The 23,920-nt window shown below is 48.6% G+C and overlaps 1 protein-coding gene across 1 annotated transcript in view; it reads left to right on the top strand.

The window, feature by feature from the left end:
• Positions 1-23,592, top strand: part of LOC120949152 (protein sidekick-1-like) — a 48,148-nt gene extending 24,556 nt beyond the window's left edge. The window contains exons 4-5 of the mRNA XM_040366210.2: positions 10,552-10,809; positions 22,064-23,592. Of these exons, the coding sequence (XP_040222144.1) occupies positions 10,552-10,809; positions 22,064-22,308 (503 nt within the window). The 3' untranslated portion in view covers positions 22,309-23,592. The remainder of the gene's footprint in view (positions 1-10,551; positions 10,810-22,063) is intronic.
• The last annotated feature ends 328 nt before the right edge of the window (positions 23,593-23,920 follow it).

Genomic DNA, 23,920 nt, shown 5'->3' with positions numbered 1-23,920 from the left:
CAAACAATTACCCACTCACCCGCTCTGGGTGACATTTGCTGCACCGTGTACAAGCTGCAGCCGTTTTCAAGGCATTCAAGCTGCGTTCGTTTGCTTCCTGGTCGAAACGACGACAAGCAACGCATAAACCCGAACAATTGCATATGCTCTCGATTTGCGTGTCTTGTATGCCCAAGAACGTGCGCTTATGACTCTATTTAACTGTCTGTATTATGCCCTTCTTTAGTCAAACAAAACAGCAATGGCGTGCTGCAGTGATTTAATAAAGACCTTAACGCATAGTGTGCTGGCAAAATTCAATTTCTGTAACCAATACACGAACGAGATAATAGAGATAACACCACACCGGCACCAGCACCGTATTGGATCGGGCAGTCCTCACACGCCACGATAAGCGTGCCGGCAGGTGCTTGCGGAAATGCGAGCAACTTAACAGTTGCCCCTTTAACATTCAATTGGATTTCATTCAATTGCAAAATGTGTGCTTGACGTGTGCTTCTTCCAACACATCCTTCGGCACTTGACGCGATTGTTGAATCAATAACGGGCACAAACGAAACCATCGGCACTAGCCATCCGCCATCAGCCAACTAGTGCAATGGTACGTAATAGATCCCACGCCCTTCTGCTGAAGGCTCCGTCCGTTCACAGCCAGTACCACACAGCGAATAATTAGCCGTGGAGTGTTGCTCCGTGGTCCACAATGGGGCGAGCTGCCACTCTTTTCCACCCTGCAAACTCGGTCCACCATCATCGACACGGACACGGACAATCGTCGAACGTGCAAATCGTTTGCATAAGTACATGAAGTGTGTAGTAACGTCACCCGGTACCTTGTCCAGCACGACCGATGAATGTTGATGCTTTCCGAGGGTCCAGAGTATGCCCTTCGACATCGGGCAACGTTCGCTTCGCCACAGGAACACTCACAACAACGGGTCGCTCCACTGAACAGGGGCGAATCGGCATGAATACCAATTTCTTGACGGACTGTAACGGACGCTGCCAGCAACAATCTCTTTTCCCACTGGTCCCAATCCGAGATCGACCGGCTGGTTCGTGTTTGAGCCAGGTGTCGGGCTGACCTCATCTTTAATTCGAGCGTCATGCCCTTCCCAGGACATAAGTGACGATGGCTGGGCACCTTTTCCTGCTCCACTTTGCATACAATGTTGGACACACCGGGACACAAAACCCCCATGAATAAGGAGCCGTTTAAATGCAAAGAAAAGCATCAAACGGATCGCTTTCTTCTCGCAAAACTGTGCACAATGTTCGACCCGGCACATCGTAAAGCCCGTCTGGCCCCGAGGATGAGTTTAACTGGTTGACCTTGGGCACGAACCGACCATTACATTGATCCCGAACAATCACAGCCGCCCGGAACCTGGGGATCTGGCCGGCAGAATCAATCCAATTGGATCAAGCGTAATGTGATGTATAGATCCCCGATGTCACTGCCTGCATGTGACCTTTGCCCGATGTGCGCTTTCCGAACGGAGCCGCACCGAAAAATGAAGCTTATCGGTTTGACTAATGCTGGAAAAGGTCGCTCGCCTATCCAACCCCCCATCATCTTGCTGTTCTAAATAAAGCAGGCCCAAAAACGTCTTCTTCCGGGGAAAAGGCTTCCTCAGAGAGACGCACCGTTGCGCCTTCGGGGAAAAATGAATAGCGGAGCGAAATCATCGTACGCATTCTGACATCGCTTGTCCAGATGAGGATCCAATTTGAATTCAATCAGACGCACTCCACCGGAACGGAAACATCAAGGATCGTTTTAAAAAGCCGAATCTAAGTCGAAGCACACACACACACACACATTGAGGCACTGGAGCGTACGCACGATGAAGGGTAAAAAGTGTTTCGAGAAGCTCTTTCCGCTTGCCGTAAAATGATGATGGTGCATTGACAGGCAAATCCGATAATAGACGAATCGAAGGCGAACATAAAACGGGCCTTGGCAATGGATATTGGAGTTGGGATCCTCTCCGAACGGCACGCGCGATGGGGAAGAAATCCTTTTTCCCATTTTACGAGCCCTTTTTCTTGACTCAATCACAAATTCTTCCGCTCCGCATACACAATTGTACGGATTGTTTAATGAACAGAACACGGGGATACAAAAGCTGGTAGCAAGCGAAATTTGATTCGTCTCGCCATCAGATGACTTGTTGCCAGGACCTCCACACTCTACCGCCACCCTGCTGCTGTTGCTGCTGCTGGTGCCGCTGCCGGGCAGTCGTGCGCCGTTCGTGCTCGAGGCGCTGAAAGCACACTAATTTATAACGGAAGCAATTTCTACACTCGCCACTCCTGCCAGAATGACACGACAAACTGCGCCGTCCAAATCGGGAACATACCGGCTGCATTCTGTGCGCCCTTTCAACAAGCCTAAACAAGACGCCCAGCGCACGGCAACATCGAAGACAAAAAGGGGAAGAAAGAGAGAGAGAGAGAGAGAGAGAGAGAGAGAGAGAGAAGAATCAGCGTCACGAAACCATAACAAGCTGTTCCCGAGGCGCGTTTGGTCGTGTCGCTCCGGGGTGCTATTAGCTGCAGCCGCATTGTCATCATCGCAGCGTCAGTGCCCCGTTTCTGCCTTTGCAGGGCATTTCTTCTCCTTCCGCCCGTTCGCGGTCCACCAAGACCCGGTAGCGTGAGCTTGCCCTAGCGGTAACGAGATATTGATTTAATAATTTGTCCGCAATCATCGCCAGTTGCATGCAGTTAATTATCCATCCGAAATGCATTTTGTTCGTCGACAAGCAACATTAAGCTGGTACAGCGGGCAAGAGTTTTTCTTTCGTTCGTGACCAGTGTTTTTCTGTTTCCCTCCCATCACCCGTCAAACTATTGAGTCAGCTGTCGAAGAGTTTGATGAAACATCAGGAAACAATTTCCGTCAGGACCAATTTTCCGTCAGAAAGCTTTTCCTACAGCGTGGGATATTATTTAATGTCTTATTTATTGTGTTGAAGTTTTGCTGGACTGCAGTGATTTTCACTTCCATTTGCCGATACGATCGATCCTTTCACAAACATTGTAAATGGTTTAAATGGCATTTTAACTATTTGAATCATTTGAAACGCAATCGAAAGCAGAGGTTATTGTGCAAATTACACCGGAATGAGCATCAACACACACACACACCCCTGTCAGCCAGTCCACGGTAGCTGTCACTGCAAATAACCGGTGCGGGAAGAAAAATGGCCACCATACTTTGCGTAATAAATTCTGACAGTAATAAAGTTACCATGTGCTGCTGGAGTACGGCGCAACAACCGAACCCGGAGTAGAGTGCAACGGGCAGCAAAAGGGCCGCAATGAAGTGAGTGTGAGCGGGTATGTGTGTGTGTGTATTTACGGAACTCTGCCACTTTGTGCCGTCTGACCGTTGCCACACCCCACCGTATCCCCTTCCTCAACCACCACGAGTGGGTTTGATGTAGTAAAGTTTTGTGTTCAAGCTGCGGTTGAAATTTAATTCTCCACCGTACATTAACTTTACATCAACGTACAACACCGGACCGTTTTGTACGAATACACAAGCAGCGAGGGACGGGGGGAGGGGTGTAATGGGAATGGAGGAACGGGGTACACCCCCCAGTTCGTGCAAAGTCGGTAAACTGCACACCGAGCTAGTTTCACGTGTAGTAATGCTTTCCATTCCATTTACCGGCTCAAATTGCCCGCAATGTAGAGGAGCTCGGAATTACGTGCCCAACATTCAAGCCCAACATTCCGGACCCCTTGCGGCCTCTCTCCTTCCCCTTGCTCGTTGTTGCAACAATGCACAGCGCAGCGAATTCTTGTCGAATGGCAACGTTCGATAGTGCAGCGCGCAGCATTCGCATTGTATGACATTTTGGAGAAGCAAACTGGACATAATCTCTTTACCGGATTCGTGCGCTCGGCTACCACCTAAGGCTCCCGCCCACTGGAAACAAACACATCGCTAAATCCGATCCGACACAGAAGCCGGAGATGAAAAAAAAACCCAAACGGAAGGATAATTTATCCCGGATTTGCACCCATCGCCCCAACACACACGGTGAGTGTTCTAGGGGTTGTATTTCTTACTTGCTTCTGGTACTGCTGTACGTATCCTCAACTTTCCGGACACGTAACCGTCATAAATATAAACAAGTAATGAAAGTAATCCTCAAGACTGATGCTTCGTCCCACGATGGGACCCGAACCGGTGTACCCTTTTTCCAATCCGAGGCAGCAGAATCGGTTTTGTGGGACCGTCGTTGACACGGCAACACTTTCACAGCTTGAGCTTTGCTGTGTTTCATGAAACCGGTCACCGTCGCTCTTTCGCTCGATGACATTACCTTTCTCCCCATGCAGCTGACACTGATCGGAAACGGCCACCCAGGCTCGGACGCTGGTGTGGAGTTGTCTGAAGTACTCTTAACAAGTACAATGTGTACCACTGCCGGCAACAGCCATTTGGAGCGGCTACCTTTCACTTTCTTTTATCTTACGCCTAGTGTGTGTGTGTGAGTGTTTGTCCCGACTGACACGTGCGTGGTTGTCGAAAGGACACGCACGTACATAACACTCTTGTTATCTTGGTCGCAGACACACACGCAAAAGCGAGTTGTGGCCAAGCCCGATGTTTGTCCTTCCTTTCATCGTGTCCTCTGAGGTGCTAGGGCAACACTGGTTGGGTAACAAGCAAAAGTAATTAGTACAACTTACCCTATCCTGTCCATCCTTCTCCTACACTCTACGTTAAACATCACGGACCAGGAAAAACAGCACTTGCGCTGCAGTTCAACAAGAACTTATCTATCAACTAGCACTTGCCAGACACCTGTACCAGAGGTGGAACGAGAAAAAGGGGAATGAAACGTAATGATGAGAGTCCCATTTCCGGGGCAAAGCGTTTACACGATACCCGTTTACTGATTGCCAATCTCGGAAGTCTGTTCCAAGCTGGAAAGCCGGAAAGAAAATGAGACTCAGTGGAGATTTCATTTTGCAGCATTTTGTTTTTCACAGATCCCATTAGATGCGTATCACAGTTACTCGTAATATTTACGAGCGAAAACAAAATGAATCTTTTTTATTAGTCATTACAGGTACCAATCATATCATTCAATAAGGCAAGCAACATGAAACACATGACACGTTGAGTCCATTGTATTCGACAAAGAAAGGTTTTCGTGCATTTTATCAAAGATCTGCTATTCTGGTACCTGAGCGTGTGTCACATTTGAAGTATGTTCTTAGAATTGGCACGGAATTGATCGTCACCCAGCACGACAACAGGCGAAATGGAGGCGCATGGTAGCTCAAGTCAAGTGACGAATCTTCATGGAGGCGCATGGTAGCTCAAGCCAAATGGCCAATTTTATAAATTCCACAACCATGGCAACGATGAATACACCTAAGTGGTTCGCTGCCAATTCCTCCGAAGAAGGCTGTATTCGCCAGAGTCGTAATTATTTATAACAAGCCCAGCAATCAAGGTGTGTACCGCCCCGCCGTGTTTGTACCGTCTGTGTCGCATCCCTCTACTGCCCTGATTCGGCTAAGCACAGCGATGCGCACCGGGCAAACGCTATTCCTACGGTGTTCCGGAACCACGCGCTGCCTAGAAGCGCCCGAATGGCTTCTCAAGAGATTACGATCAGCACAAATATTAATAAATCAGAAGCAACTTAAACTTCACTCCATAACCGTGGTACGACCGCGGCAACTCGCCTGGCCTCTGCCAGTCAGCAGAGGCCGGCTGTCTGTCTGTGCTGGTTGGCTGGTCGCTAAATCTCCGGACTTGGCTTCGGCAACAAACCGCTTGTCTCTACGGAACCGCGGCCGTAAACCATTTTATTATTTATTTCACAAAACTCTTCACCCGGCCCTGTACTACAAGGCGAAACGCGTGCACATTTTTCGGGCGGTTCTAGAGGGGGGGCAATGAATTCTCGCGGTTGAATTGCGGCTGCAGAACAGCCGCGTGACCGTGAAGCAGGGCCGAAGGAGGATTGAAAATGTCAGTTTTCCGAATGGCTGAAGCCATCAAAAAGTTTTCCCTGTGCTTAGCCGTACACAAGCGACCGCAAAGGCACGAGTTGGAAGCGAAAAAAAACGCAGGCCACAACTAATGCACACAAAACTCTTTGACGAAAAGTGGGCTCTTTGCTAAAGTTTTGCACGGGCAAAATTCAACCCAACGTGCTTCAACACGCAGCAAGGTAGCGAAACCGTTCCGAAAACCTGGAGGCAAAGAATTAGCGAATCAAAAACAATCCTTCAGCTCGGGAATGGAATCATAACTTTGAGCAATAATCCATGCCAGCGGTAGGAGGGCGAGACAAATGCTCCACATTTTGGACGTGATCATGCGGTAAAGATGCGGCACCGCAGTCGCACCCACTTTTTGACCACATCCGAACGTCCCGAGAACCATGTGTACTCATTGTGCATGAGTATGATGCCTGTGTGTGCATAGAAAAATCGAACCAAAATTACCCATTTGCGTGGACCATCTCCGTGCCCGAGCATCGGATGATTTGCCTGCGGTCACCGGGAACCATCACCATGCCATCACCAGCAGCAACATCGTGCGACTGACCAATAGACCAAAACTCGTCCCATCAAACCCCAAAACGATCAAACCGCCGCACGACTGTCACTAGCACTGAAAAAGCCATTCCAAAACTGACCAAACATTCCTCCCAAATTTCGACCCCTATCCCACCGTTCGACAGGTATCGGGATCGCCCCTCTGCCGTAATTCGGCCGCTTTTCGCTTGTGTATGTGTGCGGTTTTCCCGCTGGTTTGACCGGCAATCAGTCGTCTACCTTTTTTACCAATTGCACCGGTCGGGGGAAGAGACGGAGACAGAAAAACCACAAACCTTCAACAAACTAGCAACAGGAATTCATTCGTCATTCGAATGCATCGCCCTCCGGCACTCCATAGCCTGCTTCATCGCTTTCCCGGTTGCGGTCAGCGCCAGGTACACTGTTTGTGACATTTCGACGCACACAAACATTAGGCCACTGGAACTGGAACCTCAATTTTCCATTTCTAGCCAAGCTCGGGAAGCCAACCGCGGGTAAAAGAGCTTCAAAAATAGTTTCATTAAGAGAGGTTTCCTGTAGCCACCAGGTGGCTATTTACGAATGGCTCTAGTTGAGGCAGCGTCGCATGGCTTGGTGACAAAACAGAAGGCAATCAATCGATACATCGTACACAATTGAAGGTATGTTTCTTTTCTCACTAAGCGCATCGTCAGTAGTAAAGCCGAAAATATCAGTTCCCCAGAAGGCAAGAAATCGAGACATTTTGAAAGACATTCTTGTCACAAATGTAACACATACGTAAAAAGCCGTATACAATTTTAATGATCAACCCTTACTAATGAACGTGTCTGAGCGCGACACGCCATGTCCCTGCAGTTCTATTTGAAGAACCTACTTTTGCGTGACGCTCGTCTACATTCAATCGCACGCTGTTCGTGTTGTAATAATATCCCACCAGCACGGGGATGATCTTTCATTCTTCTTTCTGCTTTAAATGTGAGTGAAAGATTTTGGTGGTGGTCTTTGCTACGCTTCAATTACGTCAGTCTGTTCTATTCTCAAGCATATCGATCTTTTTGAGGCATGTTGTGATGGTTTCGAGTATCGACTGTACCCCCGCAGACTTTGTGATAGAACGTAGCATTCGGTCGTCCAAATAAATACTCCTTCCACCAGCACCTCCACCATCAATTAGCATTGCCTTGCTACAGCCAAAGGCAAACACACAGGCAAAGAAATCAGTTCCTACACTCATTCTCTGATGTCAGCCATTTTGGCTTCGCATTACCCGCCCGATCTGGTTGCTCTTTGATCACGACCGCTCGGTGCAAATCTGGAACTACGCCAAAGGAGCGTACGGTTTACCGTTGACTTTCGACATTTGATCTTGAGCAAGCTTTTCGTCCGACAACGTGTTCCCGGTCGCTCTCTTTCGTATGGCGTCCGCCCAATCCACTCTGTTTCCCGTACGTACGCTGTGTTTGCCCAAACGAGGCAAAGTGCATCCTGCATTCTGTGTACACGCAAATACCGATTTCGGAATGAGTTTATCTGTTTGTCTGGCCATTGCTCAGTTTGATTCGCGTCTGTCTGCGGGTTTGCCCCGATGCTGAAGAGGGAGGTGAGGGAATGGAGTGGCGGTGAGTTTACCCCTCCTCTCTAAAGCTCTATTTACCCTTGATTCTTCGACGTACTCAAACAATTCGATCCTCTTCCCAAATGGACGCGCAGCTCGACGTGTGCATGGGTAATTCGATGTGCCACAGAGGGAAAATCGAATCCTTTCCGCTTCCCCCTTGCCATGTGAAGGATTGTGTGTGTGTGTGTTTGTGTGTGAGTTTGATGGCCATCGGTGGTCAAAGTTCAGCATGCTTCCGTTCTGTACGGACAAGTTTTCATGTTTACATTTATCGACTGGAGTGCTCCGATCGAGCATTCCCGTATCCATATCCATCCGGACACCCTAAAGCGAAACGCTCCGGAGACCGATCGAAGGAAACTGCACGAAAATCGACCCGATTGTGTGGGAAAGTTTTTTACGTGCTCACACACACACACACACACACACAAACTCTCTTTTTCTATTGTCATCCTGGTCTGGAGGAAATTTCCATATCAAGGCAACACAGGAAGAGAAGCAACAAAAAAAGCGTAAAGAACAAACACAAAACCAACAAAGAGTAACTGTTAACAAGCTTGAAGTTGGAGTAGTGAGGCACGTACAGAAGGAAACAAACTCACACATCCGCACAAAAAACAGTCTTTGCAAGCTCGGTCGAGGCAACGTGCTTTACTCCAGATCGGAAAACGACAATAATCATTGTAAAGTGAAAGGGAACATTCAAAGCGGAGAGTTCCGTCTCCGCTCGAGTGCCCTGTATGGAACGCTCGGAATGCCAATCATAGTACGGATTCTGAGCAGAAAAGACCAAGAACAAAAGCGAGCGGTGGCTTGTTTTCCGGTGCACAATGTACGAATTTAAGGTTGGATGGTTAGCATTTTGCGTGCTCGTAACAAGTTTTCGCAACCATTCGCAACGGATGACATAATTCTGCATAATAATAAGAGCCTGCAAGCCTGCTTTTGACATCCTTTAAGCGTTGGATATAATCTGTTACATTAGAAAATATGGCCTCAATGGTGCGCTTCGTTCGCTCGCTTTGCACGCGGTATGGCCGTTCCGTGCCAGCAACAAACTCCCCAAAGAGTAAACGCTGCGCAACCAATGCCCCTTAGTACACCTTTCGTCTGACGTTTACCTAATCCCAATGCTATTGCCCCGGTTTGCCCGAGCCTCGCTTTCGGTCCATTAGCGGTACGAACGAGGCGAAGCGAACGAGAGAGAGAGAGAGAGAGAGTTCAATGGTTCGATACAGTGATTGCTATTTACGAGTCACAAAACGCTCGTCATCTACCAATCATAAATCCGTTAAATCATCTTGCGCTCGAAGCACATGACATTGCTCGTCGTGCTGAATCAGTACCTGAAGGAAATCAAAACACTGCACGCTGGCAGTCGCCAACGTGTGTGAAGCTTACTGAACAGTGCAACGACCATCACTCGCACGGCTTAAAGCGACTCACGTCACATTGAGCGTTCCTAATACGTTCGTTGCACTTACGTTGCGCGCATCCCGGGATCGATGACATAAGGTGCAGCCTCGAGTAAAGACTCGACTCCCTATTGGCCACAAAGAAACAGCAAAACCGATGCTTCTCTGTGGCTGTGGCCCGGGCCCTCGCATTTCTAACGAATCATTGTGTGGGTTGGAATTAAACTTTTCTTCATGGATAGAAATTGAAATTGAATTCGAGGAAAAACAAACACATTTATCCGCTCACTCGTCCACATACCAGTCACACACGCAAAGGGAGAAATTGTGTTGTGACGTTGCACAAATGTGGCAGTGTTTGGAAGTGAAATGAACTGCTACCGGGTAGGATGATTCGTCTCTTCACCAGCAGCGAAGGGTGTTTCATTTTTCGCAACGCAACGATAAGCCACACCACCACCACCACCACCACCACCACAACTACCACTGCATCATAAAAGCAACAATCTGAACGTTTTCCGCAAACTCCAATCACGAATGGCACAAAAAACATACATCCTTTCCCATTTCCTTTCCACACACTCACACACACACACACACACGTGCAAAACTCTGTCCGAATATGAAAAATGATCAACCGAAATCTGGTATGTTGCCTGAACCACGGCAGCCCGGAACCGGAAACCAGCGCCGGATAACACAGAAGGTCCTTTTCAGTAGTGCCATTTTTATCTTTCCCCCCCCTTACTCTTCCCCTTAGCCCACAGGAAATGTCTACATGTGTGAGTGTGTTAGTCAATCTATTCATTTGCTCTATCCCCGCCGAGCCGACCCGACTCGTTCCGTTCGGTTCCGACTTGCGAAATGCCCGTTTTGCACCGGAATTCATCATCCATTCATTTCTTACCCACACGTTTCTCGTCTGCTCTTCTTCCCGATTGCTTCTCGTTGCAGTTTCGAAGGCGAAAATACTCGGCAACTCGGAGCTATTTATCAAAAGCGGAAGCGATATCAATCTCACATGTGTTGCACTGCAGTCGCCGGCGCCACCGTCCTTCATCTACTGGTACAAGGGCGGCCGGGTCGTTAATTACTCGCAGCGCGGCGGCATCAGCGTCCTGACGGAGCGGCAAACCAAAACCAGTAAATTAGTGATTGCGCGCGCCATGCCATCGGATTCCGGCAACTACACCTGTTCGCCGAGCAGCTCAGGTGAGTAGTCATAAAGCGAACATTTTGATGAATGATAAACGAGCGAACCAAAACCAAAAAAAAAAAAAATAGGATGTTACTGGTCTGCCATTTCAACGCCAAGCTATGAATTATTTTTCAATATCCCTCTCCTCATCGCTCATTCCGTTTCTGGTGGGTTTCTGTGGGCCCACCGCTGGTGGTGTTTGCAATTTAATGTCATCAAGGAAAGCGCTCCGAGTAATTTGCTTTCGAGAAGGATTAAGAGATTAAACGGCATTAAAAAAAACAAGTATTGGCCGTTTGCGAATGCTCATTTTAATGTCATCAGCGTTGCTCTGTCCTTTCTCTTCCCAGCTCTACTCATTACCGATTATATAGAAAAATCCCTGAAACGGTTTCAAAAGCCTTTAGACCCAACTGAAAACTGCACACTTGACATTTATTGATGTGTTAAGTCAACGCATGACTAGATGAAAAGTTCTCAATGCAGAGTTAAAATCCAGCAAATAAATTCTCAACTACACATTCGGATTCATTTTGTACTTCCATTGCAACTTACGCTCAGACTCAGAAAACTGTTAATCACAATCACAATGCAGTTAAGTTACTCAACTTGTTTCGTTTTACAAGAAACAAAGAACTAACTTTCCCCACTGCCTTCCTGTTTCAGTTTTTTTTTGTTTTCACGGACCCGAAACTAACAAACACCACCCAATAGTCGCTCCACGGCGACCGACCGCAGCCAACCAACCCGTAACCTAATTTCAAACCAAAACTCTACAAAACATGCGGTCGGGCCGGATAATTGGAGAGCAATGTGTAAAGTTAATTAGCATGTTCGACGAAAGTACGGAAGCCGATTGCTTGCTGGCCCGATTTGTAGCCGCTTGCCGCTCGGGAAGTGTGCTGCGGTCACGGAAAGGTCCTCCGCTTCAAGGATGTTGTTACCGTGATTCCCAACCAATCTCAGCCACAAACGCACACACACACACAGGCACAGAAACCCACAGAAAAAAAACACTCTCACTGACTTTGCGATTGAGAAAGTTTTGTGTGTGTGTGTGTGTATTCCACTCGCTTCTCCACTCTGTCCTCGGAAATCTGACACAACTGTTCACTCACTCACTCACTCACTCACTAACAGGAAACCGGAAAAAGCGCAATCCTCAACAGATAGTAAGGTGTTGCCCGCCCATGAACAGATAAACTCGTTCCCACACGGCTGACTGTCTGTGTATGCCCGGTGCGGAAAGCGAAGCACAAACCTTCGGGTGAAAAGTTTAATCACGTAGTTGCTCCTTTTAATCACTTTCTAAAAATTGCTCATCTGCTAAATCGAACGACTGCTCGAAGGTCGACCGAACTCCACACATCAAGCTAGGCACGCCGGCATCCGGCCAAACTTTGTTTGACTTCCTTGGAAAACTCAAATAGGGGTTGTTGTGCAGACCAAACAGGCCACGACGGAAGCACGGAAGGGAAGCAGCACGTGTGGAGTTGTAGCAGCAAATCCCACCCTTGCCTTGTCTGCGCACACTTCACGGAGCTGGGCAAAGTTGTGTGAATGTAAAATTTTAATGCCGAAAACACCACGTACCACCTGGCCCGGGTGCTTACTGTTGTGTGGCAGAGTGAGTGGAAATAACACCATGTGCGATGTTTTATTCTCCAAAAACTGTTTTCAAAAAGTGCTTTAAACTGTCAGCAGTTTAAGGTCGGAAGGTGGGACGCGGCAAGACGGCAGGACGGCGAACGACAGGTAACGACTTCGACATAAACGAGGCGGAAAGGCATAAAACAAGTACAATTGTTTCGTTTCGGCACGGGGGCAGGGAGAAAGAAACGGCACAGCGAAACAACAGCCAGCCTATTATTGGCGTGTGCAAGCGCCCAACAAAGCGTAACTAGTTGCGCAAAAAGTAGAAAACGTATAAAAAAAGGCACTGCTGGCACAGTAAAAGCCCAACACATCGATTGAATGGTAAAATATGTTTAATCTAATTTGTGTGTTATCATTCGCCCTTACCTTCGGCGCCGTCGCTGGGGCCGACGCATAAAAACAAGAGCCCCAGCCGAGCCGATTTGACTAGGAGTGGAATTGTAATAAAAGTTTATAGACCGAAACGAAAGCGAACTTCTGCGTTTTCTCACCACTGCCAGGGCCTGCGTGGCCTATCGTTGCTGCCTCATTCCATTCTCCATGCTTGGTGCTGGCATGTTTTTCTTTCTTGCCTCACCTTCTCACATCAATAATAGCACTTGGTCACGAAACGTTAAGCAGAGGGCGGCCAGCAGCACGGCACCATTCACGCGCGCGCGAACCAAAGTATGTCCTTCAGCTGTGGCAGGAGCGAGGGAAACACACAGTGGAAAACGCGAATTTTCTCCTGACTAACAACAAAAAAACAAAAGCCAATCGCTGCCATCTCGAGGTGGGAGTGAACGTTGAAGCTAAACAGAACAGGCGTTGGAAGGGAAACAAAATGGCATTTGCGACACTTCATCGACGATCTGTTAATTGACGAAATGCGTCCCAATTTAGCGCTCAACAGTTAATGCTTATTTTATACGAATTTCACACAAATCACCTCGATGCTTCAGCTGACGTTGGCCATCGATCGAGCGAGCAGTGGTAGCAGAACACACGGTTCCCTCTCTAAACAAACGGTTCCTTCATTGCATCGAACAACCGAACCCTCTTGCCTGCCGTACCGATACGTACACAAGGGGAATTGAAAAATGTTGGTCAAAAAGTGGAAAGCAATTAATTTCCCGCTTATCAACGGGCAGCAATCGCAAAAAGGAAAACCTCCGCTTTCCGATGTTGGGTTGGGGATGAGAATCTTCGAACCACACCCCGGTCTACTGCACACCCGCCCCCCCCACTCCGGAAATGAATCCGGTAAACTGCCTTCAGCAACGTGGGCGTCTCCGGGCACACCGAAACCATAAATTGCACAATAGCTTCGAAAAGGAACTCATTTTCAGCACGATTAGTACGATACCGAGTACCACTTCCGGCCGGGACCGTTCGGCAAATCCTGGCCAAAGCGGGCGCCGCCGTAGAACCGATTCTGCGGTTTGTTTCCGGGAAAAAAGGGGGACGCCCGCAAACCATCAATCGTACGCGCCATCGTACCGAACGAGGCCATAGGGCGCATCTATGTGTGTGTGTGTGTTTGAGTGGTAGTACGCAGGATATGTTGCCCCCGTCATGTTGCCCGATACCGATCGGGAAAGTGAAACACAATGTGTCCTTGCCCCACTACTCCATTCCCCCGCGACGATGTAAAACGATTGCGAATGCGATTTAAAATTAACAGACCCTTACAAATTGCCTGGCACCGGAAGCGGGCGTGCTGTAATTTCATTTGGCAACAAATAAACCACCACCACTAGCAGCGGACACTCGCAAGGGTATAAATCCCCCGGCGGCGAACAATCGGCAACAGGGCGAGAAGGATTGTAAAATATTCACCCGAACCTGTTTAGCATGCTTGAATCATGTGTGTTCCAATGAACGCAAGGGACCGGAGGGTTCGTTTACTCGTTTGCATCGATTTGCTACGTACGAGATGCATGCGATTAGGAACGAATTAATTCCATACTCCGCTCTCCAACGCGAAACCTCGCCCAAAACCGAGGACGCCGATTTGATCGCCGCTACGGTTAGTATCTGGCGCTAATGGCCACTAAAAGTTGCAACACACACACACACACACACACACACACACGAGGGAGGAAAAAAAGACGCCGCATTCGATAGGCACATAATTTATGCTCGCCCGCGATTGCCGGTCCCTGATATCGTTAGGCGCGGGTAAAACAGGGACATCTATTTTACGCTACATAAATTTTACCGATTTTTACCAATCTCTAACCTCACTAAATGGGGACCCCCTTTCAACCGCAGAGTACGTTTAAAATATGCAACCAAAAACCGCACGCAATAGTACGCAACAACACCCTTGCGCGAGCGCACGCTTGTACTACTGCCACGTGCCTGAAGTAATTTCCCTTTTTTCTTTTTTTTTGGCCTTGCCAGTCTTGTTGATGTTTGGCATAAATTTACTTTTTATTATTCATTCATTAGCGACTGATGTTGCTGCCGGAGCGCTGTGCTGTGCTAAAGATCGAATCGAAAACGCCTTATCAAAAATGAGCCAACTTTCGCGGTAGTCCTTGGCGCACAAGTTGTCCTTCCAAAACCGCTGCACACAAAAAAAAACGCCAAACTGTTCCTTATCGCAGTTTTACGTGTTTTAGCACTTTGGCGCTATAAAACATACTTTGAAATCGGGGTGGAGGGTGAAACAGAAACATCAACGGGGAGATGATGAGATGAAGACACACTCACACACACACATATCTACTTTTTCACTTTGCTGAGCACGAATTGTGCGTTTGCGAACTGCTGCTGGCTTCTGTGGCGCCGCACAAAGACGATAAGCTTCCGCCAAGTCAACGCGGTACAGCCGCGTCTGGGTGATGAATAATTATTACAACACTTGGGCAACACCACCACACTGGGTGGGGGTGGTGGGAGGGAAATTATTTTAAGATTCTTAACCACCGCACACCACACTGACAGTTGAGCGCGTTGGCGATAGAGATAGTGTGAAAGATAAAACTTCTCTTACCGCTCGCGCCCCCAATTCCATGCGCCTTTTCATACGTGAAGTGGCCACGGCAAAGGTTATAAAGCCGACGCGCAAACAGCGCCAACTGACGACACTTCCCGAATGTTAGTGTTGCCACGTTGATAACAAAGCCACACACACATGCACGCCGAGGGTTTAGGTGGGAGGGGGAAGAGAACAGGATAAATGTTGCCCCGCCTGTGCCACCGCTCATTGTGTCGCGGTGTCTTGTCCTTTTTAATGAGCAAATAGGTGTCGTTGGGAAGGGCCGGGTGGAGGGGGGAGGCAAAGAAGGAGTAAAATATATTTGCTCAGGAAATTATTCAAATTAATTTTACCACCTGCACGCTGCCAAGTCCACGGCAATACTGACGCGACTTTTCTCGTGCCCACAACGCCCACAGCCCCACCTTGTCAGCGGTGGTTTCCAAGCCAGCCCCAACCCCAGCCGGTTATAAAACTACACCACAGCGATTATAACTCACCCCACACTCAACACACACACACACACACATCCCGCAGCAGCGGCTTTCGCACAAACTTTCCATTTGAGTTGGCGCTTAGAAAGCTCGCGCCGCGTTGTTTAACGACTGCTGCTGCTGCTGATGTTCCGGCTGCGTTTTCCGGCTGCACCGCTGACAGGTCGGCGGTGGTCGCAGCAAGCCGATAGCTTCTTCGCCACCTGATGACAGTAGTCGCACAGCAAGCCAATACACGCACACCAACGACGGCGTGGTGAAATTTATACCCGCACCTCTCCCCCCAGCACCCACAGCAAAAGCCCATCCGTCCACCGCTGGCACCGTTTGTCGCGCTTGGCAGTGCACCGAAATGAAAAGTTTTATTCCATTAAATTCAATTTTCAATTTTCACCTCCCACCCCCTCCTTGTTTAAGTGGGTCCGCGGAAAAAGGACGTGTCAAAAGAAACTATAAACGAACCTCGATGCTACGGGGAACATTTTCTGTTCCCTTTGCGTGTTTTTTTGTGTGTTTCGTTCAAAAGTTTTCAATAAATTCAATTACCATCCACACGGTGACGCATCCATCGTATCGTTATAATCATTGCTCGTTGCTAGTTTGTTTTCCATAGTTTCTCCTTCCCTAATGGACACAGCAGCAGCACGCACCGGGGTTCAGGGGAAAGCCATGTGCTATCAGCCGAGCCGGTGGCACACAACGCGCTATCGAAGGAGAAGCGTGATCCGTACCGACATTTGCGCGACCAATTTTGCATTCGGGCAATAATTAAGTTATGAGTTTTACCTGCAACGGCAGCATTTCCGAAAGCTTTCTCCATTTCTTTTTTTCCCCCGTTGTGTTGCTTCCTTTTGTTTCCATCACTTTGCGCTCCTCCATGTAGTACGCGCTGTGCAGCTGGGATGAGTTTTGCCAATGGTCGTTTAAAATTTGCACTTCAGCTTTTCCATTCATTCCAGCTCGACTTCCTGCGAACCGTGCGCTTACCGGCAGCTTTTTGGAAAGGCGGATTATATTGTGTACATAAAATATTCGCCTCCTGCTCGCCGAATCCTTAAGATGAGACGGGACTAGTAAGAGAAAGAGAGATGGTTCGTTCTTCGCTGGAGAAGTTTATGTTAATGTTCGAAAATTCATGCGAAACTTTAGCCAGTGAAGGAAACTTACGATGTTTTTTTTTTTCTTGCTTCTCTACAAAGAGTCCGGGGGGGCTAGATTGGGTGGAGCCGGCAGTGGTGCGTTGTTAATGGAAAATATTATCGAAATGAATTCTATTCCTCCCGAGGAGCGAGGCACCAACACGGAAGAGGGACGAAACGAACGTGCACCAAATTCGGAAGATGGACGGGAACGATCAGCCAAAAATTCCAAGCCAAACAATTCCATCTATTATACTGATTTTGATGGATGTTTATCATTTGTTATGCCATCGATCCGTCATAATTGGTGTGGGAGAAACAAAACCTGCGAGCGGACACGTGTTGTTACGAGCGCCAGGCGGTCCAACAGTTTTAAGTGATTGAGCGTTTTATTCCTCTTAAATCGTTGAGCTGCTTACAACACGACAGCTTTAACGGCTCTTCTTAACGCCCCGAGTTGTAGTAACAATGTAGCAACAGTGCATTGCAAACAAAACATCGCACCTCGTTGGTGACCCCATTTTGTCAAGGCTTGTCATCACACACCGAGACAAAGGGGAAAGAATAGACAACATCAAAGCGGGTTTGCCGAGGCAAATATCAAGGCAACGCTCCGTCGAAAGTAGTTTAAGCAACTACTCTCCCGCTAAGTTTCCATTACCTCCTACCTAGCAGAAGTGACCATTGCTGTTGGTGTTAGTTGGAAGGAAAGGCACACTTCCGGCGGTCTTTCGCGGAACAAAAGATCATTACTGGCGCTCATTCTAAAGCCTGAAATATTAGTGAAACGTGTGGTGGAATATTCGGCATCCGCTGCTGTGTCCAAGGACCTTCCAATCCAATCTGGACCAAGGGCCTTCCCGACGACCTCCCTGCACGTAAGCGGAGCAAAATGTGCGGTCTTGCGCGGGGAGGTGTGGCAGGATCTTCCCGGACGAGAAGAACGCGAGCCATGAGAACCGGTGTGCCTCCCGGTGGTGGTTATTCAAATGATACGCACACAACCACATACACACATACACAAACACAGACACATATTTCAGTAAGCCCAAAGCCTCCGGAGAAAGCAAATCCATGCAAAGCGTTGCACACACGATGCAAAAGAACAGAACAGACTAAAAAGATAAAAGCCTTGCGGGAAAGGCCCTGAACGTTCCAGATTGTGGCCCTTCTTCATCGGGCCCTCCCACCCTGCCCATCGCCTGCCCTTATCGGAGTGTTGTGCAAAGGAAAGGCTCTGCCCCGCCCTGGTTCTGGTACGAATTTGTTCCCGCGCGCTATCAGGTTCGCTCTGTTTGCTCGTGTCCCTGAGGCTGCCTGGCCACACTGCCGGCATTGAAGTGTGTTACTTTCGTACTTTTTTCACCCTCTTTTTGTTCGTTCGTTCGTCCCCGTTACGACCGCTTTCTGGGAACCATGTGCGCTGCATTCCAGCGGCTCCAGCCTCGCTTTGCAATGTTTGCTCTGGCTGTTTGGGGGTTGGCGGTGTTCCGCCAGCCTTCGCAAACGACACCTGCAGCCGGTTCGCGTCATCGTGACATGCGATACTTTCGCCTGCAAGCGTCCCGACCGGACGAAACAAAAAAGCAAGATCACACAAAAAGCGAGCGAGCGCTTTTATTTTCGCTCCTTCTCGCTACACTGCTGGGTGCTGGTGAGAGTGTCCAAGCTGTGCCGTTGGAAGCGACGGGGGATGCTGCCGGGGGCCATCGCTGTGCCACACCTGGTGAAACAGGCCCATCGCATCAGTTGACCCGGAACGGCGCAGTACTATCAGCTTTCATTATTCATATCACTCCTTCCCGAGGCACTGAGTACATTTACACACACACACACACACACACACGCTCAAACCTTGCTCCAAGTGGCGGAGTGAGGGGTGGATAGGGAGCAACGGGTGCCCACGATGGACGCACGTTCCCACGTACGCAATCGTTGGACACACGGCGCACAAAGTGCCGAGTGTCACGTTCTGTAGAATGTTTAATTTAAAACTGGAGTATAAACGATGAATATTAATTCCCTCGCATCTTTCCCTTCCCATTTCTGTTTCCCTCACTCCCTCCCGCCCTCTCTATGGATCTTCGGAAGGGATGGTTCCGCGATTCCGTTGTGTAGCGCTATCAGAGAAGTGAAAAAACGCACAACTCCCTAAGAATCTTCCTGTAGTTGCTTGATGCTATGCTTGATGCTCCCCCCCTCCCAAAACCGGAAGGTGATCATGAAGAAGCAGCACTCGACGACGTGTACGACCGCAGTGACAATTGCGAAGGGATGCTGTGCCACGTGCCCACTCTGCCGCCCCGGTTTGCCATCAGAAGCAAGCAAAAAAAAGGGGTAAACTAACCTCCATCACGCCTCGGAGCTCGGTCTCGCCAATGGTCCCGTGCCGACGTGGAATAATTAAGGGTGCGGAAAAAAAGGCGCACCACCGCGCACCAGATAAAAGGTGGCCAATTTTTGCGTTTATTTGCCCCACTCGCAGGGACCGTGCCCACAGTGCCCACTGGGTGGGAAAATGGAATCGTTTCGCAAATACGCTCGAGTTGTTTTGCATCAAGAAACGTGCACTACGAACGTTTGGGCGTTCGAGGAAGGAGGAAGCGGTTGTGAAATGCATGCAAGGGGGGCAGGGCACATACATGTCGACACCGGACACCGGGTACGGCCCCCGGGCAGCATAGGAACAGCGCCGAACCGAAGCAGCTAATTAGAATGTAAATGAAACGAAATGAAAATGAAATTGATAAGCGAAATGAGCCGATTCGTATGAATATGGGTTGGTGGATCATGAAAATGGCAGCATTTGCCATTACTGTTTGGGGGCTGCTAGGGGGGGGGGAGAGCTGGAGACACTACTGGCCTTGTTGGCGCCCTCTTCGTTTAAATGATTTTAAGGCACCGCCAAGAGTGTCTCTTTCAGCACAATTAGCTTATCTAATTGCGTCTAACTCTCGGCTAAAACGTGGTGTGAACCAATTCTAGCTAAACAGGCCCTCGTGACGCCCTAGTTCAAAGCCGTTGCTCTACCCACCAGGGCCCGAAGGGAAGCTGTTTCGTTTACCAAACACCTGTAATTTGGCGAAGAAAAATACCTGATCAGTGTATGAAATCTTCTCCCACAAGCAAGCAAGCAAACAAGAGCATTAACCACCACCACCACCGTCAAGGGTGTCGGTTCAAAGACTCTGTTGTTTCATTATGCATAAAAGGTGACCCTCTTTTTTACCCACTAACCCCAAAGCACCAGCGACAAGCGTAACAGTGCATGAAAAAAACAACGCCACTACCTTATCTATCTTATTTTAAGGAGTTTAATCATTTTTTTTCCCCCACTCAGTATGCAAGAAAACATATTTTTGTGAGGGATCACAGACATAGAGAGCAACCAGCGACAAAAAAAAACAGATTCCAGGTCCAAACCCACAGTCCACAGTTCTATAACCGACCCAAGACCGACCCAATGCACCTTTATAATCCCACCGGGCATTGGGTGCGAGAATAGTAATGGACTTTTAAAGGGCACACTGGGCAGCGTTCCCTTTTGTTTTTATTTCGCTCCACTTTTTGCTCCCCCATTTTACTCAGCTCCAACCGAAAGGATCCATTTTGCCGTTTTCCTCTGTAGCTCTTTGAGGTAAAAACCAAAAAAAAAATTGTGCGTGTCAGCTGGCATCACCATAAACCCTCGCTACTACACACACACACACCCACCGGATCATTTCGCAATCAGTGTGCTGTCCCCAGGCGGGAGGGATTGGTCCGGTTTTTTTTTAATCGGTTTTGCATCTTGCCTCGAAATGGAAATGGTGCGTGCCCAATGTGCCGACGGTGATTTGTCCGATGCGCATTTGCTCCGCGCGTGTGTGTGTGTGTATCCCTTCTACATTGTATTTGCTACATCCTTTTTTTGGTGTGTGGATTCCAAGAAAAAAAAACCAGTCGAACTGCTGCTGCTGGCCTCCAGTTTCGCTCGAGCAAATAAACTCATCCGATCCTAAATTGCCGATGAACGGACGCAAATGTAAATATCCTGTCGCCGAGGAAGATGGCAAGGGCAAGAAAAGCACTCACTTACACACACACACACATACACACGCGCGCGCGAAAAAAAGACTGCTGCAACTGTCCTTCTTCTATTTGCCTTTCCAGCACAGTGCATTTGAATTTCAAGCTCATGAATAAAACACTTGCTCACGATGCTCCTTCTCTGCTGCTGCCACTTTCGATGCGAACCGCTCGACAAATGGAGCCCAAATGGAGTCTTGTGCCCTATTTTTTCTTCCACACCCAACTTGATGAGTCGTTTTTCGCAGCACCCCGAGGCAAGTGTTGCACAGCCAAGGCCTGAATGCATTTGCGTATCACTTTTTTTCTTTCTCTCTCTCTCTGTGTATGTGTGTGTGAGTGATTAAATTACCACTATCCTGATCCGGATCGGCCAAAGGGAACGCCGACGGCCACCAACCAATCCCATGTTTTGCCATTTAATCTGACGACCGAACATCGAATGTTAAGTCCGATAACAATTAGTATGATAATGTGGCATAAATCGCACCGCTAGTTGTGATTTGCATCAAACCGGCGGGGCCTTCACTTCCCCATATTGCCGGGGCCGGGCAATAATGAGTAATGAATTTTATACAGCATTCCCGCACACTGCACACCGCCTGCCAGCGCCTGAATGCTGATTAAAATTCAATTCCAGCCGAGCGATCGAGCGATTTGTCAACCAATTTACACTCCCCGAATTACTTGCCACCATGCATGCATGGAGGCTTTAAGTTTGAATCATAGTTAGGTGTTGGTGGCGTCAGTGGCTAGGCCAGGGCAGGATCGGCCGCTCTGCTAATCCCACCAAATTGACCCCGCTTCACCAGCAAGGTTTGATGAGTTATTAACAACGGTTCATTTGCTCGAACAAATGCCTAACCTCCTGCACAATATTAACCAGTAGTCTCTCTCTCTCCCTCACTCTCTCTCTCTGTTTCTCTTCCTCTCCCTCTCCCCGCAGACTCCGCCAGCGTTGTGGTGCACGTCATCAATGGAGAGCAGCCAGCCGCAATGCAGCACGGCAACAGTAGCGCTAATAGCGTTTTAATAAATAATCGCAGCTTTAGCCACCGCGGCCACGGGCCGCTCGACCGATGGTTGGCCTACCTGGGCGGGAGTAAAAATTTAATATTATCATTAGCGTCGACCGGGCTGTGCTGGCTGGTAAAATCGATCAGCAGCCCGTTAGGTGGCACCGGCAGGTGATTTACGGCGTAAAAACCCTCGCCGTGATGTGGAGACGCACTCCAATGTTTGTCGGGCGACAGCGGCAGTCGGCCAGCAGGATGACGCAGTCTGGCCCCATCCGGAATGGATATCATGTGTACATTTATAGTTAGAAGAAATCTAGTCCTAAGAAAAGCAGTCTGGCGAGTGGCAAACGTTGTTCAATGTCAGCAAAGTGTCCTCCCCGAAACCACCAAACAGTAACCGAGCGGTGCAGCAACTTGGCAGCAGGTCTGTGGCCCATTTCGCAGTAATCGGATCGGATCCATTTGCGTTGCCAACCCATCAAACATGCCCCAGCTGTAACGATACACAAGGCACCGGAATGCGGTCATCTCAAACCAATTCCAAACTCCGATTGCAAATGTAAATAATCCATTAGCCGTTACAATTACAAAGCCCAAACACACACACACTCACTCACACATACGAACCGTAATGGAACGCGGCCAGCATCGACGCGCCATGCATCTTGCATGTTACCGAGCTCTTTGCATAGCAACCAGACAGATCACAAGGACACCGCAGCCTACTATGCCAAAGACACCTGTTCCACCGCACACACACACCGCTACCACATCTCATTAACCTGCTCTCTCACCTTCGACCGTACCGCGGGCAGTGGCCGGGAAAATGGCAGCCATCGGGACACAATACAATCCCCACAATGTAAATACAATGGCTGTCCAGTGTTTGAGCGCAAAACGGATGTACGTCACGGCATTAGCGTCAAAGCGAAGAAAGATGTATGAAACAGTAGCTTGGAGGTGCGTTGAGGTTCGAGGTACCGAGCGTAGCGAATAAGACTTGTTATCATTAGCTGAAAACTCCCTCTTCCCCAATCCAAAGTAAAACACCCCTTCACGTGATTCGTTTCAAAGGCGAATCAAATGAATGGGTGGTCTCTAGCGTTAAAAGTGGTAATGTTATCATTTTGTCCCCCCAACCATCCATCCACCCACCCTTCATGTTCGTTCGCCGGATGACGCTTTAAGGACACAAAAACACAACCGGACAGTAACATTCATCATGAGGTTTTTGTTTCACCAGCTTCGCCACAGTCTTCCCGCTGAAGCACAAAGCGCCGTCAGAGCCGTCTCTGGCATTCTACAGGATCTTCACTTTCCATCACCACCACCACCACCACCAATTCAAACAGACACTCTCACCGTGCGTCATCTTTGTGCAATACATATATACGATTTTACTGTACGTAATGATGTTGCATAGACTCAAATAAATTGATGATTTCTTTTCTACGAATCTCGGAGCGGTTACGGTAACGCTTTCTTTTCTTGTTACGACCTTTTGTTTGTACTGTCGAGTACAGAACTCCATTTGTGGCTCCTCTGCTGCTACACACGTGCCGAAAGAAAGAAAGTGGCGAGAGGGATTGCGATGCGAGTGAGATAACAGGTAAGTGGGTTCTTCTTTGAAAGTCTGCAATTCCAATTAACTTCTTTTCACAATATCCATCGCATGTTGGTAAAGGAATCTGTGTACATCAAACAAAGCGCAAGCGGTACAGCGAAGGGCAGCGATGAATAAATTGGTTCGTTTGTAGCTTGTACGTTTGGTAGGTATGAGTCAG

Source organism: Anopheles coluzzii, chromosome 2 (genome assembly GCF_943734685.1).
Source record: "Anopheles coluzzii chromosome 2, AcolN3, whole genome shotgun sequence".
NCBI lineage: Eukaryota > Metazoa > Arthropoda > Insecta > Diptera > Culicidae > Anopheles > Anopheles coluzzii.
Note: the sequence above shows the minus strand (reverse complement) of the source record. Positions and strands in the feature narration are given on the sequence as shown.